The sequence below is a fragment of the Cyanistes caeruleus genome, chromosome 11, assembly GCF_971803275.1.
Source record: "Cyanistes caeruleus chromosome 11, bCyaCae1.hap1.1, whole genome shotgun sequence".
Taxonomy (NCBI): domain Eukaryota; kingdom Metazoa; phylum Chordata; class Aves; order Passeriformes; family Paridae; genus Cyanistes; species Cyanistes caeruleus.
In genome coordinates, this window is record NC_141711.1 from 18,555,287 (window position 1) to 18,569,827 (window position 14,541).

At 42.6% G+C, this 14,541-nt stretch overlaps 1 protein-coding gene across 20 annotated transcripts in view; it reads right to left on the bottom strand.

Moving 5' to 3' along the window:
* ATP2B2 (ATPase plasma membrane Ca2+ transporting 2) overlaps positions 1-14,541 on the bottom strand; it is a 393,957-nt gene that overhangs the window by 29,370 nt on the left and 350,046 nt on the right. For all 20 annotated transcript variants that reach the window (XM_086846968.1, XM_086846971.1, XM_086846959.1 and 17 more), the window contains 4 exons: positions 13,240-13,419; positions 12,177-12,264; positions 5,786-5,892; positions 4,971-5,162 (listed from right to left, as the gene is read on the bottom strand). In XM_086846968.1, the coding sequence (XP_086703094.1) occupies positions 4,971-5,162; positions 5,786-5,892; positions 12,177-12,264; positions 13,240-13,419 (567 nt within the window). The remainder of the gene's footprint in view (positions 1-4,970; positions 5,163-5,785; positions 5,893-12,176; positions 12,265-13,239; positions 13,420-14,541) is intronic.

Below are 14,541 nucleotides of genomic sequence, written 5' to 3' on the forward strand. Positions count from 1 at the left end.
GGCAGAGCTCCAAAGAACCACCCTCACTGAATCAATCAGGGGCTCTGCAAAACTGTTATTCAGAGAATGAAGTCAGAATATAAAAGTTTGTAGCTCATAAAGCCGCTGGAAAAACAAGCGATGGGTTTAAGCTGAGGCAGTGGCTGCAGAAGAGGAAGGACAGCTCTGCACAAACTGCTCATGGCCACCACACCCTGATCACACCAAAGGTGTGCAGTGGGCACCACAGGGAAGGCAGCAAGAGGGAACTGAATTAGATTAATTAAAAATAAGGTGAATGAGCCCAGCTCAGCTGCACTGAGCCACACAAACCTCTCTGGGAGTAACCAGAGGTGTGAACTCCTCCGGGGCCTGTGCACACACAGACACAGAGCTAAAAACACCCCTGCAGCCCAGACTGAGGGCTCCTGAGTCAGCTTCCCACCAGGGACTTCTCCAAGCTCTGCTTTCCTGGATGACCCAGATCTCAGAGCTCCTTACATAACCACAGACTCACAACACAGAAGTTCATTATTAGCTGAAAATTCAGATCTTGTGGCTTATAGATTGAGCTGCTGTAAACTGAAACAGGGCCCCGTGTAAGTGAGATCCCTTGGAGGGGTGGCTGTGGCAGCAGCCCTGCTAAGCCTGTCAGCAGGTGACACTGGATCTGTAATTCTTATGCTGCTTAGAATATGGTTGCTGTCACCTTAACATGACTTCGTGCTGGGAGCCAGGGGAGACAAGAGAAACAACCATTTGCATTGGTCCTGTGCATAATAAGCTCTTTGACAGCCCACTGTTTGTCCTGCATGGGCTCTATCTGGCACTGGAGCAGTAAAGAGGGTCACAGACACTCTGTACACATCACTATCTACTGAAACAGCAAGCCAGGACAAAACAGAAATCGTAGATATTCCCTAATATCTAATATCTAACCTCTAATATCTAATATATTGCAGCATCTTCTTGAAGCAGGCATTGGGTAGATGAAAAATAAAATTATATTTGCTTAAAGTTAACAGAATTAAACTAAACAGCAGTTCCCTGAAGTGGAATGGGAAAGGACCCTCACTTCATTAATCTATTTGAGGGAAAAAGCAGCAGATTATTAAAATGGCCACTAATGGTCCCAGGTTCTGCCTGATGTTTTTCTTAAGCCTCTCTATGGGCCTCCCAAGGTGCTCTGGAGCAAACAAATCATCCCCTGCGTGGGCAATGAACTCTCAGGGTGCCCCTTGGAGGGCTGGCTTCGCTCCCACCACACTCACAGTCATTAATTAATTCATTAATTCAGAATTGCTGTGGTTTCACTTGGAGTCCTGCAGGGAGATGACCACAGCCTCATATTTACATGTACACCAGAGCAATTGCAGGATCAGGACTGAATAAAATTAAGCCCATTAAGTTGCAAAGCACAAGCCAAGTGTTAAAAAAAAGATTAGTCCAAGCAAAGATTTTATTATATTTGTACTTCCTTTAAGCACAAACCAAAAAGAGTAGGTGAGTGTAAAGGCAGCTTCATCCTGAAGCATCCCAGTGTGCTGGCTCCAAACTGCAGAACAGATTATTTGAGAGGTGGCATGAGGAAGAACAGAACAAATGTTATTACCTACAGAGAATTTTCCTCATTCTAGGTATGAAATGCCACCAAAAGAACAGCCTTTGTAATGTTCATTAACCTGAATATTAATGATGGAGTCAAATAATATTCTGTGTGTCAGAGAAAGCCAGTGACCACCGAAATCAAAGGAAAACTCAGTCCAGTGTGGACTTTCTTCATGTTCATGTTGAAGGTCACAGGAAGCTGTGCTGCTTTTTGGAAACTATAGATTTAAGCTCTGTTTGTTTGTTAAGGACTAAAACATTTTAGTTAAAATCTTGCAGTCAGACCTGTGCACAGTTCTGCAGGTTTGGATGTACATGTGTGCATCTAGGCTGTTGTAGGCAAGATTTTTTTTTGGTAGAGTCCTGTATTTTGTGCTGGAGTTATTTTCATAGCAACCAGAGGGTACAAAATGTTCCCAAGTGCAATTTTTAGCAAAGCTTTCAAGCCAAACAGAATGTCCTTTGGCTGGCTGGAGTCAAAGCCTAACACAATAATGTGCATTTGTGAGGCAAAATCCTTCTTGAATGAGACAGGACCAGGAGCAGCTCGAGATTATTCACACTGAGTATAAACTGTGGCAAAGGACAGAGCTGCTGCCTTTCTGCTTCCATTTCCACTTCAGTTTCTCCCACTCCTTTCCTTTGGGTTTGCACCTTTACTGCCAAATGAAGGAATTGCACAGGAATCTGCTTGCAAAGCAACCCAGGAGCTCCAGGAGGTGCCCACTAAAGTCTGTGAGCAGGGACAACAGCCCAGGGATGGTCTCACAGACCTTGGGGGCAAGAGAAATGCACTGGGCCTGAACCAAATCCTTCTAGAAGCCAAAGGAATCATTTATTGCCTTTATTCAAAGGATTAAAAAAGCTCCAGAATTAAAAAGGGGAATATGCTTGTACTGATAATGCACTTCACATCCATTCAGACTCAATTTAGACTGATCCTGCAATGTTTAACATCTTCAGGGATAAAAAAAATGTTTGGTTGACAAATAGAATGAGTTTCCCTTCGTGCTTCCACAAAACAACTGAAGAAATGCTGAAGAAATTTCACCTTAAACAAATGGTTGTAGTCAGACACTGATTGTTAATAACATCAGTGATGTTGCTGTCACCACCCTGCTGTCAGCACATCATTCTCCCTGGTTTTGTACCACTTGTAAAAACCTCCCAGAGTTTTAGACCTTATTCCAGTGTTACCAGCAACAATCATTTCACAGCTGGACGTTTTCTCAATATGCTGGAAAATATTTCCAAAGGGAAATTCATCCAACTTTGCTGCAACACCACGAATTTTGTCCCTCAGCACTGGCTCAGTGGTGGCAACAAGGGACCTGCCAGGCCTCTGAGTGTCAGCCAGGGCGCCAGAGAAGTTTGACCTCGTGGGTTTGTTAAGGTGCCTGGGTTTCTGGTTGCAAGGATCAGTTCCATGATTCCAATGTAAGTTTAGCCTGGAGCAGAGGTGATGACTTATTCATTGCTTTGCTCAGGTGTGCCTGGGCTGAAATGTACCTGCTGAAACAGGTATGGGCATCTGGGTGATGCACCATGAGGGAAGCATCAGCTTTCCCACAGCACATCCCAATCCAGGGAGGCATTTTGTGACAGCACCTGTCTGTAGCATCTAAAATATACATTATTTTAGGGACTGGCAGCACTAAAAAACACATTTTGTTATTTTCTCATTAAAACAAAAAACCTTACACTGTACTGCAAATATCCTGTTTATTCTCTAGAGAAAAAATAAAGTATTGCCCAAAAAAATTATAATTTGAGGGGAAAAAAAACATGTTTGCTTTGAGATATGCTTCTTTCAAATGGACCTGGACATGTGCCTGTGCACCAGGACTGCAGTGAGGGATTAATGGAGTGGAAGACAGAGAGGTCTAAGTTCAGCTCTATGTGTCATTTAATTGGTTTGTCATATGCATCTGGAATTAAAAATAACTGCCTGAAAGCAACAAAATAATTTCATCAGTCAAAAAAGATTGGGGTTACTTCTGTGTGTCAGCACTGCTGCCTTGAAAATAACCTCATTCCATAATGCATTAAAAAATATGTATTTATTAGTGAAGTATTCTGAGAGGAAAAGGCAAATTCACATAACCTGCTCCTTTCCCAATCCATGGTGTTTTCTGTTTGACTATCACAGGCTCAGGGATGACAACACCAAAGGAGACAAAAAAGCTCCTAAAAGTGAGTTCCTTTGGGAAAAAAGATGGATTAATCCAGGCTGACATCAGCAGTCCTTTAACCATCAGCAGCCTGATCCTTGGAATGCTCAGGAGAATTTCCAAAGACTTTGATACCATGACAATTTTTTACCCTTTCTTTTATACACATTTTATGCATTTTCAATGCCCTTAACATGCATACTTGTAATTCCTTAAGTCTGATAACAGAATCATGATATTCTATTAAACCAGAAAACCAGACATCCTAAAGGCCTCGCAGTCAGAGGCCAGAAAGGCCCACACTATCTTGAAAATCCAAGGTCCTCTCTAAAATACATCCTGTAAACTAAGATTAAGCCCATCCAGGCAAAAATACCTCATGATAAGAACATTTCCCACTATTCATTCAAGAGTCTCATTGGGGCATCTTTGTTAGGTATGTCGATTTGCAAGGCCTAAAAAACTGTATATTCGACCTGCCACGTGCACGGATTTCAGCGTGCTGCACCTTGGTGAAGTGCTACACCACAAAAATCCTTATAAAACACCAAGGTAAAAACCCTTTACCTCTTAACCGTGTCCAGCTGTTAATTTTAAGAGCAAGGAAAAGGCATCCTGCAAGCAGGAATCAAATTGCGAGGCTGCATCCAGCGGGAGTGGCAGGATGGAGGCAGGAATGGCGGCAGGAATGGCGGCAGGAATGGCGGCAGGAATGGCGGCAGGAATGGCGGGAGGAATGGCGGGAGGAATGGCGGCAGGAATGGCGGCAGGAATGGCGGCAGGAATGGCGGCAGGAATGGCGGGAGGAATGGCGGCAGGAATGGCGGCAGGAATGGCGGAAGGAATGGCGGAAGGAATGGCGGGAGGAATGGCGGGAGGAATGGCGGGAGGAATGGCGGCAGGAATGGCGGCAGGAATGGCGGCAGGAATGGCGGCAGGAATGGCGGCAGGAATGGCGGAAGGAATGGCGGGAGGAATGGCGGCAGGAATGGCGGCAGGAATGGCGGCAGGAATGGCGGCAGGAATGGCGGGAGGAATGGTGGGAGGAATGGTGGGAGGAAGGGCGGCAGGAATGGCGGCAGGAATGGCGGCAGGAATGGCGGCAGGAATGGCGGGAGGAATGGCGGCAGGAATGGCGGCAGGAATGGCGGCAGGAATGGCGGGAGGAATGGCGGCATGAATCGCGGCAGGATGGTGGCAGGAGCTGCTCACCTGGGTGATGCAGGCGCCGGTGAAGGCCACGATGACGGCCACGATGTTGACGGTCAGCTGGAACTGCAGGAACTTGGAGATGCTGTCGTAGACGTTGCGGCCCCACATGACGGCCTTGACGATGCTGCTGAAGTTGTCGTCCGTCAGGATGATGTCCGAGGCCTCCTTGGCCACGTCGGTGCCAGCGATGCCCTGGGGAAAGGGGTTGGGAATGAGATTCCCTGCTGGACAGCACAAATCTTCATAGCCAGAGCCCACAGTTTTTTAGATTGCCTGAACTTTGTGCATTTGGCCTGGTTTTAAAGTGAATTAGGCCGCAGAAAAGGGAGTTGACAGAGAGTGGAGGAATTCGTGTGGTGATGGCCCTGAGTGTTTTATCAGCTTAAAGACTGCTGATCATCTGAGTTACTTTTGTCATTGATGCTTTTTGATTAGCCACAAACAGAACTGGTGACAAAAATGAGAATTATGTGTCTTTATATATAGTCAGAGTATGCATGGAAGACACCTTTCCATTTAGTGGTGGATTTTACCACAGCAGAAGAGAACTCCTGTGTTGTGAAGAATAAGTTCCTTTTTTTTTATATGGGCACAGGAATCTGCATGAAGCCAATAATTAATTAGACAAAATCCTCAGGAAGTATCAAAACAAGCAGTGCCAGTGAATCCAAGTGAATTAAAGGATTCTGAGTCACCATAACTCCTTCCCACCAATATCTTCCTTCTCTGACAAGTAATAACTAAGCAACTTCACATTTATTGAATGGAAAAGCCCTTACAGCAAATTCATAACGGCACAAACATCAAGATTATACCATTGCAAAGCCAACATCAGCTTTTTTAAGTGCTGGTCCATCGTTGGTTCCATCCCCAGTCACAGCTACCACCTGCCTCTGTTCCACCTGTGTGCTGTCAATAATACCTGCAAAAAACCAGAAATATGGCTGTGTGTTTACAGACTTTCACAGGCAATAATTAGCAAGATAAAACATCCCTGTAAAAAAGCAGGGTCTGTATAACACAGATTGGATAACACCACGGTTTTATGGAGATTAAAAAGGCAGATCTTTAAGGAAAATAATGATGAAAGCTGTGGCATTGTCACCATTCACGACTAAACATCACCATTAGAATTTACATGGAAAGTTCTGATCCTGCATCATCAACACATCAACAAAACCTGCACAGGCTTCAAAGGGAATGAGAGCAGCTCATTATGTCCTTTTGGCAGATTCTTGCTATTTAAAGTTTTGTGTCACAGCCCAGCACTGATCAAAGATCGGTGGAAAGGGTTTGCCAAAAACTTAAGTTCATGTTTAGGGCTCTCCTAAACTGGGACCCAGCTGTAATATCAGCTTTGCTAAGAGGTCTTCTTAACCTAAAGGTAACAAAAGTCATTGATGAATTTCATTTAACAGGAGAATTTTAGCAGACGTGTTCAGTTCTGCCAAACAATGATTAAGGAGATATAAAGTAATCCTTTAAATTCTGGAACCAAGCATTTTAATAAATAGACATAACAAAATAATTTCTGCTTTCATCTTGAGGTCATTTGAGAGAAACAAAAAACACTTTTCACTTGGTGAATCAAGTTTTTCACACAACAAGGCTGCAGGGAATCGTTTTCCACTCACACAAATAGGGAAAGTCAGGAAATAACGAAAAATTTTTCAGAGGCTACAGAAGCAGCCCAGGTTTTTACAGGATGAAGATCATTCACCATTCATGTTTCTATTTCCATGTCAGAGTCCATTTGAGTAAGTGTCCAGAACACACAATTGTTGTGTAGGTTACAAGGACACCTTTCCATATTGATAACTTAGGGGAGAAAAATGACAGAATTCCTTTTGCTAATACATTTTGCAGAAACTCGTTACCTCCAAAAACAATTATCCAAACCTACCCAGAGTGAAAAGCTTTCACTTTGCTCTGAAAAAAAAAAAAAAATATCCCTTCCATATCAGATAACCAAGGAGAAATAGGAAATTGCAGATTACAGAGCAATAGCTGCCTCTTGGCAAGGTTCAGGCTTATCAGGCACCAGAAGATTGCAGTGCCCTGTGCAGGCAGTGAGTGCCCTGTATTTTTCAGACTTATGAAAATGAGAAAAAAAAAAAGCCCTATTCACTTTCCACTGGTAGTATGATCTCAGAAAAATGACAATTACTCTGATAAGATCTTACAATTAGAGTTTTCAGTTTGTTGGGGTGATTTGCCTTTGGTATTACTAAATAAACAGGAACATCATCTGTCACTACTGTTAAAAGCATTTACTTGGTCTTGTTATTAACACATCCTTTGATGTTAAATTAATAGTTTAAGCTTCTGAAAAAAAAAAAGGTCATTAAAATCTCTGGCTCATTAAGGCATTAACTGCTCCAAAGAGGTCAATGGTATCTGCTCACAACTGGGTTCCACAACCCAAATCAAGTTGAAGAAGCTCAACCAAGTGAGCTCCAAATAGAGAAAAATGGATATAAATAGTGACTGTGCTGATGACTGTGCCACCAACTGCCCTCCATCAGCCAATTCCTGGCTGCTGCCAAGTGGCTGCTGGTTCAGCAGTCATTCACAAGGTTTAGGAGACACTCTTATCCCAAAAATCCCAACTGTGCAGCCAGGATGAGCCCAGCACTGCCCAGAGCACAGACCTGAGCGCAGCCATGGAAACCCAGATGTAAAAAGGTCTCAGGTATGATCAGCACCTGAGCCCTGCAGTACCCACTGGGAGTGCCACAGGAAATACGTGGGGTTCTGGGCACGGATTTTGGTGCTACCCATGCAAGAGAGAAGCACTTTGCAAAACTCCCCTCTGTACATCAGACAAATTTCTAAAATGGAGCAGCAGCGATTATTTGGGATTCAGAGGATTTCTCACAGCTCTACAGACACTCCCTGACTTCTGCCTGCTCTTTTTAGTCTGTCCCTCCTCCCTGCTTCCTCACACTGCTGAATGTCTGCCTTCTTTCCAGCACCTGCCTCCTTCCAAACACATTCGGGTTGGTTTCTAATATTCTAATTAATGGCTGTGAGAAGGTTTCACCTCAAGAATTTTCTTCAGTACTGAGAAATGTGCACAGATAAAATTCACAGTGTGAGGAGAGCAAAGAGAAGGATGCCCAGGAAGGGCTCTCCCTCTGCAGTCCTGAGCTGTGGGGATCAGCCTGGTGTGATCAGGGAAAAATGTGACTGAGGGCATGAGCTGACAGGCTGCCAGTGAAGAGAACATTCCCTGGCCTTTGCACTCAGTCCAAGTGGCTGAAAAGAAGTTCCAGTATTAATTAATCATGTCTAACAACCAGGAAATGTCTTCCAACTATACAGCTTTACTCCAGTTGGATGCTTACACACAGAATTCCAATAAAAAACAGGTTTTCATGGGGAATTCTTCTACTCTCAGCAAAGCTTCCTGCCAAAACAGCCTTTGCTCTCTCATTGGCCTCTCCCCTCATGTTGAGCTGCTTGGCCATGACTTTCTTCTGTCAGAAAGAATTTCATTCAACAGCCCCAGGAGCACACCTAGAGCAGAACATGACAGAGTGCTCCACACAGGGATCCCGCTGATGTGGCAGGAATTTGATTAGGAAATTTGGGCAGGAATTTGTCCTGCAGCTTACATAAGACACAAGTTTCTCAGAGCAAGCAGCTTGTGTCAGATGAGGGCAAAGATCAGATTTGAAACAGCCATGCAGAGCTGTCAAGAAGGGCTCTAAATGCATAAGCCTGCCATAAAAAGCACAAAATACAAGATACAAAACTGAAATATATCCTACATCTCCCACCTTCCTCCCACTGAACACTAAGTAAGCATTAAATCAAATCCACTCAGGATAATAACTTAAGGAATATTAACCAACAATGTCTCTTCTGCACCCGTGGCTCGGCTCAAACCCATCACAGCCAGCCCCAGGTTCTCCCTTTTTAAACCATCCTCGCTTGGCATCCTTAGAGCTGCACCCATAAGAAAATCCTGGGAGGAAAAAAAAATCCTGGTTTAGAGATTTCTTTCCATTTTCTTTCCTGTTTAAAATAGTCATCTCCAGCTGAGGGTTTCAGAGCTGAAGCCCAGTTCAGGGTTAGAGAGGCAGGAAAGCTGATCCCCCCACGGGCTCACCCAGGTTTGTGTTTCTTTGACAAACTAAACATAGCTACAGCCATGTATTTTCATAAACACACTGTCTTTAGGTTAGTTTTTAATGCTTCCAAACTTCTGGAAACTCCCTGTTAATGTGACAAGAATTTGCAAAGTCTGTCTGAAGGAGAAAGCTTGAATTTATTGCAGTTAATGCTTGGGTACCTGCCTGGATAGAAGTTTAAAGGTTAATATAAAAATGTTCTGTATGACATTACAGACAGCATTGGGAATTAAGTGAAAATTCCTCCCCAAAGTTCAGAATATCAATTAATTAATTAATTATTAATTAATTTTCTGTATATTTTTATTATTTCCATCTCATGACTTTTCACATTAATGAGGTTATGAATTTACTACCATGTCATGCAATAATAGTTGAAATATTTTAGTAATTGTTAAAAATCTTCTCTTCCTAAAGTTCCCTTTCTGTTTGATAACAAATTATCCCTACATGAGAACAGCTGTTTTTAATATCACCAAAAAGAAAAAAAATCCAGTCTAATTTAAATATATTGGAAGGCACTGCTTCTTTAATAGGGAAATAAACATTTTTTTGATCTTTTCTGTACCTCCTGATGATATTTCCCATCAGGGTTAAACAGTTGTTTCCCACAGGGTTTTTAAAAGATGAACTGATAATTTTGAATTATTTCAGCAGTAGCACTGTAACCTCACACCAGTATAAATATGTGTTTTTACTTGTTATATTTTGAAATAGAGTCAAAAATATGAAATAATACCAACAGGTGTCATAAAACCCATCCAAAGCTGTATTTCAGTGTGACTGAGATTTTGCTTTCACTGAAGCAGTTTGTGATGATAAACCACTCTGATGGGTGTTTTTCCAATCTACCTCTACTTCAAAGCCATAAATATTTGAATGCAAGTGCCAGCCCAGGCTGAAAAGCTGAACCATGCCTTTCTCTGGTCCCTGAGCAGCACTGAAAACAAAAGTGAAAAATAAAAATGATCCTTTTGCTGGGTGGGATTGTGCTATGTTAAGGAGGAAAAAAAAAAAAAAAAAGATTCCCTGCAGCAGCTGTATGTCATTAAAAATTAAATATTAAAAAAGTTTATTTTCTGATGTGTGTTTTTAGCCTAGAGCAGATAGAATACATCAAAGGGGAGAAAATCCTCTCAATCCCTCAAGTGTCTGGGAAAAACATAACATTTTAACAAGAGGCCCAAAACTAGTGAACATTTAAATAGTTTCTTGTAACTTTTAATGGCCCTTGGAGTATTACCAGCCAAAAAATTCCATCATCATTTCCACAGACTCCTTCTTGAACTTTGTTAAGACATTTAATTGCTCTCTCAACCTTGTCACATCTTTAAAACATTAATTGTGGTACTTGCATGTGGCATTCAGTAGGAGCAAATATCTTTTGGGCTGTCGAAGTGCGTATGCTACAAACCATCAACAATTTGTTGTTCCTTTTTCTCAATTGGTTTCAATTTCCCTGGCAAAAGTTTCCTTCTCCTCTTGAGGGAAAATCCTGAATGATTCAGAGGAGCACTCCTAAGGGACTTGCTTAATCCACTTAATGAAACACAAATTGTGTTTCTGAAACAAATCAGCTGTTGGGCTGAACAAGGGCTGTTCTCTGAGAGCTGGAACGCTGGATTTGAGATGCACTGGTGAGGAAACTTCAGCTGACCTTGTGCAGCTCTAACACTGACCCATGGAGATAAAAATGCTCACCAAACCTTTCCAATCCTGAACAAAACCCTGCTGGAAAACTGTTTTGGAACACACCTCCCCCAGAAATGTATATTATTTATTAATTACACATAGGTACTGCCATACTAATAAATTATGTACATTATAAGAGATACATATAAAAGGGTGGGATGGAGATGATACATTCTGTTTCAAGCCCAAAGGATCCAATCCTCAAATTCACAATGGAACTTCTGCTCTAAAGTCATTTTGGCATTTTTAGAAATTGCACGATGCTCAAAAGCCCTTGCAAACAGTCATGTATGGAATCATAGAAATGAAACCTAAATGAAACCTAAACATGGATTATTGTTGAGTAGACAACCAGCTGAAAACAGGTGAGTGACCAGCTGAACTTTAGCAGCTCCAAGAATTGCTAAAAGGGTCCCTCCAGACTTTCCAGGGCCTTAACAAAACATTCCAGCTCCTTCCTCATCAGGAAGCCAGGAAACAGCAATCTGCTGATGGGGCTTCCACCTGAGCATGGCCAAAACTGAGGTTTTTCCTGCTCAAAAACTGCCTGATTTCATCAGCCATTAAGTGTGAGCCTCAAAGTCAACTGAATATGATATCAAGTCATCAAAAGCAAAAAAAATCCCTGCAAACCATTCCCTCTTTAATGGGAGCATTCCATCTGCAGACAACATGGTGAGAGAATGGAGTTTGTACGGTTCAGCTCCTACAGGACAGATCCTAAAAATACAGGAATCTAAAGGAAGCCAATGCAAATCACACAATTAGATAAACCTATAGGAAAAATGGAATTGGCTGAGAATCCCCATCTCCACTGAGCAGCTCCCAGTTCCACCATCCCAATAACTGCTGCTGTGGCAGGAAAAGGTTTTTTTTCTCTTACTCTTTAAGATAATTGTGGGAGAAAAGATGCACTGGAGTTATTGGATTCACTCTGAATGAGATTGTTCTTGTTTCTCTCATAAAACAGTGCAGGCAAAGACAAAAAAATCTATGTCCCCTCTTGTTTATATCTTGTTTCCCAGCAATATTTTCTTTCTGCCCGCCAAATGCACATGTTCCCTTCCCAGCTCGAGCCTCATTCCAATTAAAAGTCACAAGGCAAATATGAGATTGCCTAAGTCCACTTGCCAGCCATCTTACTGGTATTTCTCTTACTCCTGCCAAGGAGTTTCCTATTATTTTCCATGTCGAGGCTGAGGTAGAACACAAACATGAGAGCCAGAAAACTTCTTTGTTTCTGGCTTTTGTGGGGTGTAGGGATGTGCAGTTAAAGATGACAACTCAGGTGGATTTGTAACAGTGAAATCGAAGCAGATGATGTGCTCCAACATCTTTATCATTGATTTCCACCCCCACAAAAGCAGTTTGCACCCACCTTTCACCAAAGTGTGTTTGTCCGTGGGGGAAGAGCGAGCAAGCACCCGGAGCTTTGGCCAGATTTTGTCAATCCGCTCCTGCTCGATCTGCAGGGGGTGGGGAACACAAAAAAAAGAACCCAAACAGTAAAACCACAGGACTGTGATGAGCAGAACTTATGTTATCATGTCAGAAAATTCCCCTGGTTGTTCAAACATGCAGCTTTTCTCCAAAAGCACAGGAAAATTCCAGCAGCCATCGATGCTGCAAGTGAAGACAAGGCCAGTGCTAACAGGGCTCAGCTGCTGGCTAGCACAGGTAAATATTTCCACAATACCTAACCAGACTTTCTTATTATATTTATGGATAATTCCTCCCAGGATCATCACTGTAGATTAAGGATAGTGGAGTTTCTCAAAGCTGATCAAACCTGTTCACAAGTTTGTTGTTTTACTCCTTACGAGAGCCCAAATTGTTCATTTAGCACCAACAATGGCAAGATTTTCCAGTGTAGCAACAGGAACAAAGCCAAACCTGTTGTGTGTATTAACATTCCCAGGATTCCACCCATCAATGCAGGGATCAAATGACAGTGTCCACTCATTTATAATGAACTCAACAGCCAGAATATATTTTTCCTTTTTAGAACTGTCTTGGAGCTCCATCTTTGATGAGGAATTAAAAATGTTCCAAAGGATATATTTTTTTTAATGCAAATCATTGCTGTGAGTACATTAGAGAAAGTAGAATAAATTAAAGAAATGAGAGGAGCTGGTTCTCAGTACAGATGGCATTTTTGGGAGCAAAATTGCTGTTGAGTTCCTTCTCCTCCTTGCCATAAACCTGCTTTAATGGGCTTAGTTTTGATTTCTTGTGGAGTAGTGCAGTGGTTCTAAAAACTGCAAAATTAGGCCAGCACTAAACTGATCCTGGAAGAGTAAAGACTGGAATTTCACTGCAGCTTTGAATTGCAAAAATGCAGTGAGAGGAAAACGCAGGAATTTTTCCAAGCAGTCTTTACTGCTGTGAGGCACCCACCAGTGCGGGAGAATATTTCAGTGTTTTCACCGGGTTTGATTTACCTCTCCCTTCTCATTTCGGATCCTCCTGTTGAACTCCTTCCCCTCGAGGCAGAGGAAGTCCTCTCCTGGATGGATGATGCCACATTTGATGGCGATGGCACGCGCAGTGTTGATGTTGTCCCCGGTGACCATGCGCACGGTGATCCCGGCTCGCTGGCACTTCCGGATGGCTTCTGGCACCTGCAGATGACGACTCAGGATTTCAGCTTTTATATTTTCAAAGTCCTGTACTGCTCTAGTGCCTAACTCTAAACTGCACAGACAGTGTTTGTTACTGCCCTCAGGTTTTATTCAGACACAATCCCTCTCCAGGCCTGGATCTCAGGGACACCTCAGTGCCCCAGGCCCCAAAAAGTCTGACCAAAAGTGAGTTGTGGGGAGCAAACTGGGGCTGAATGACTTCATTGCCTGCAGCTGGAATTGGAGGATGAAGCCCGATCTGGAACTGGAGCAAACTGGTAATTGTGTGAGAAACTGGTGCCCATTGTCCGTGCTGGCTGCAGCCTCTGGGAGGCTTTGGCTGCCCGAGGTGTGCCTGGGGAAGGCCTTCAATAAATGCCCACTTTATTCCTTCCCCTTGCCTGGCCTCTGCTCTGGGCACCACAGAAGCAAGGCAAGGGCAAAGAGGACTCCTGGATCAGAGATAAAACACAATGCAGGTGTTCCCACCCTGAAAAATTGCAGGCTAAGAAATGCCTGCAGCAGAAAGAGGAAATCAGATGTGTTCTATCATCACTTGATGGTTGTGGAGTTGGGGTTACTCCACAGGCAAGGCAAATCTTGTATCAAACACAAAAAAATACCTTTTAGGTCAGTTCCTTACATTTTCTCCTGGCTGGAATAAAAATGAGTTCTCTGTAGCTTTTTTGACCTTTAGCATGCTGATCATAACTATTCAACACGTGTAAATATGCATGGAGAATACAAACATTTAGTACAGAAAATGATTTCACTTCTGATCCAAACCTTCCTTTCAATGAGATCTTAAAAGTTATTGTGATTTAGCACTACTTAATTCATGCTTGTCAACAAGTGGAATTCCTAAATACAGGAGTTTAAAATTAGTATTTTATGTATTTCAAAATCATAAAAATGAAGCCTGACTTTGCTCATGACTTTTTCTGCATGAGATAAACTTCTGCACAGGAAATGTATCATGGAGACAGAATTCAGGGTGGAGCAAGGGCTGTGAGATTAATGCAAGGGCTCCATTCTGGCTTGGCATCATACACATCTTATTGGAAAAAAACCAACAAACCAACCAAGAAAGATTTCAGGAATTAAAAGCAAAGATTGATTCCT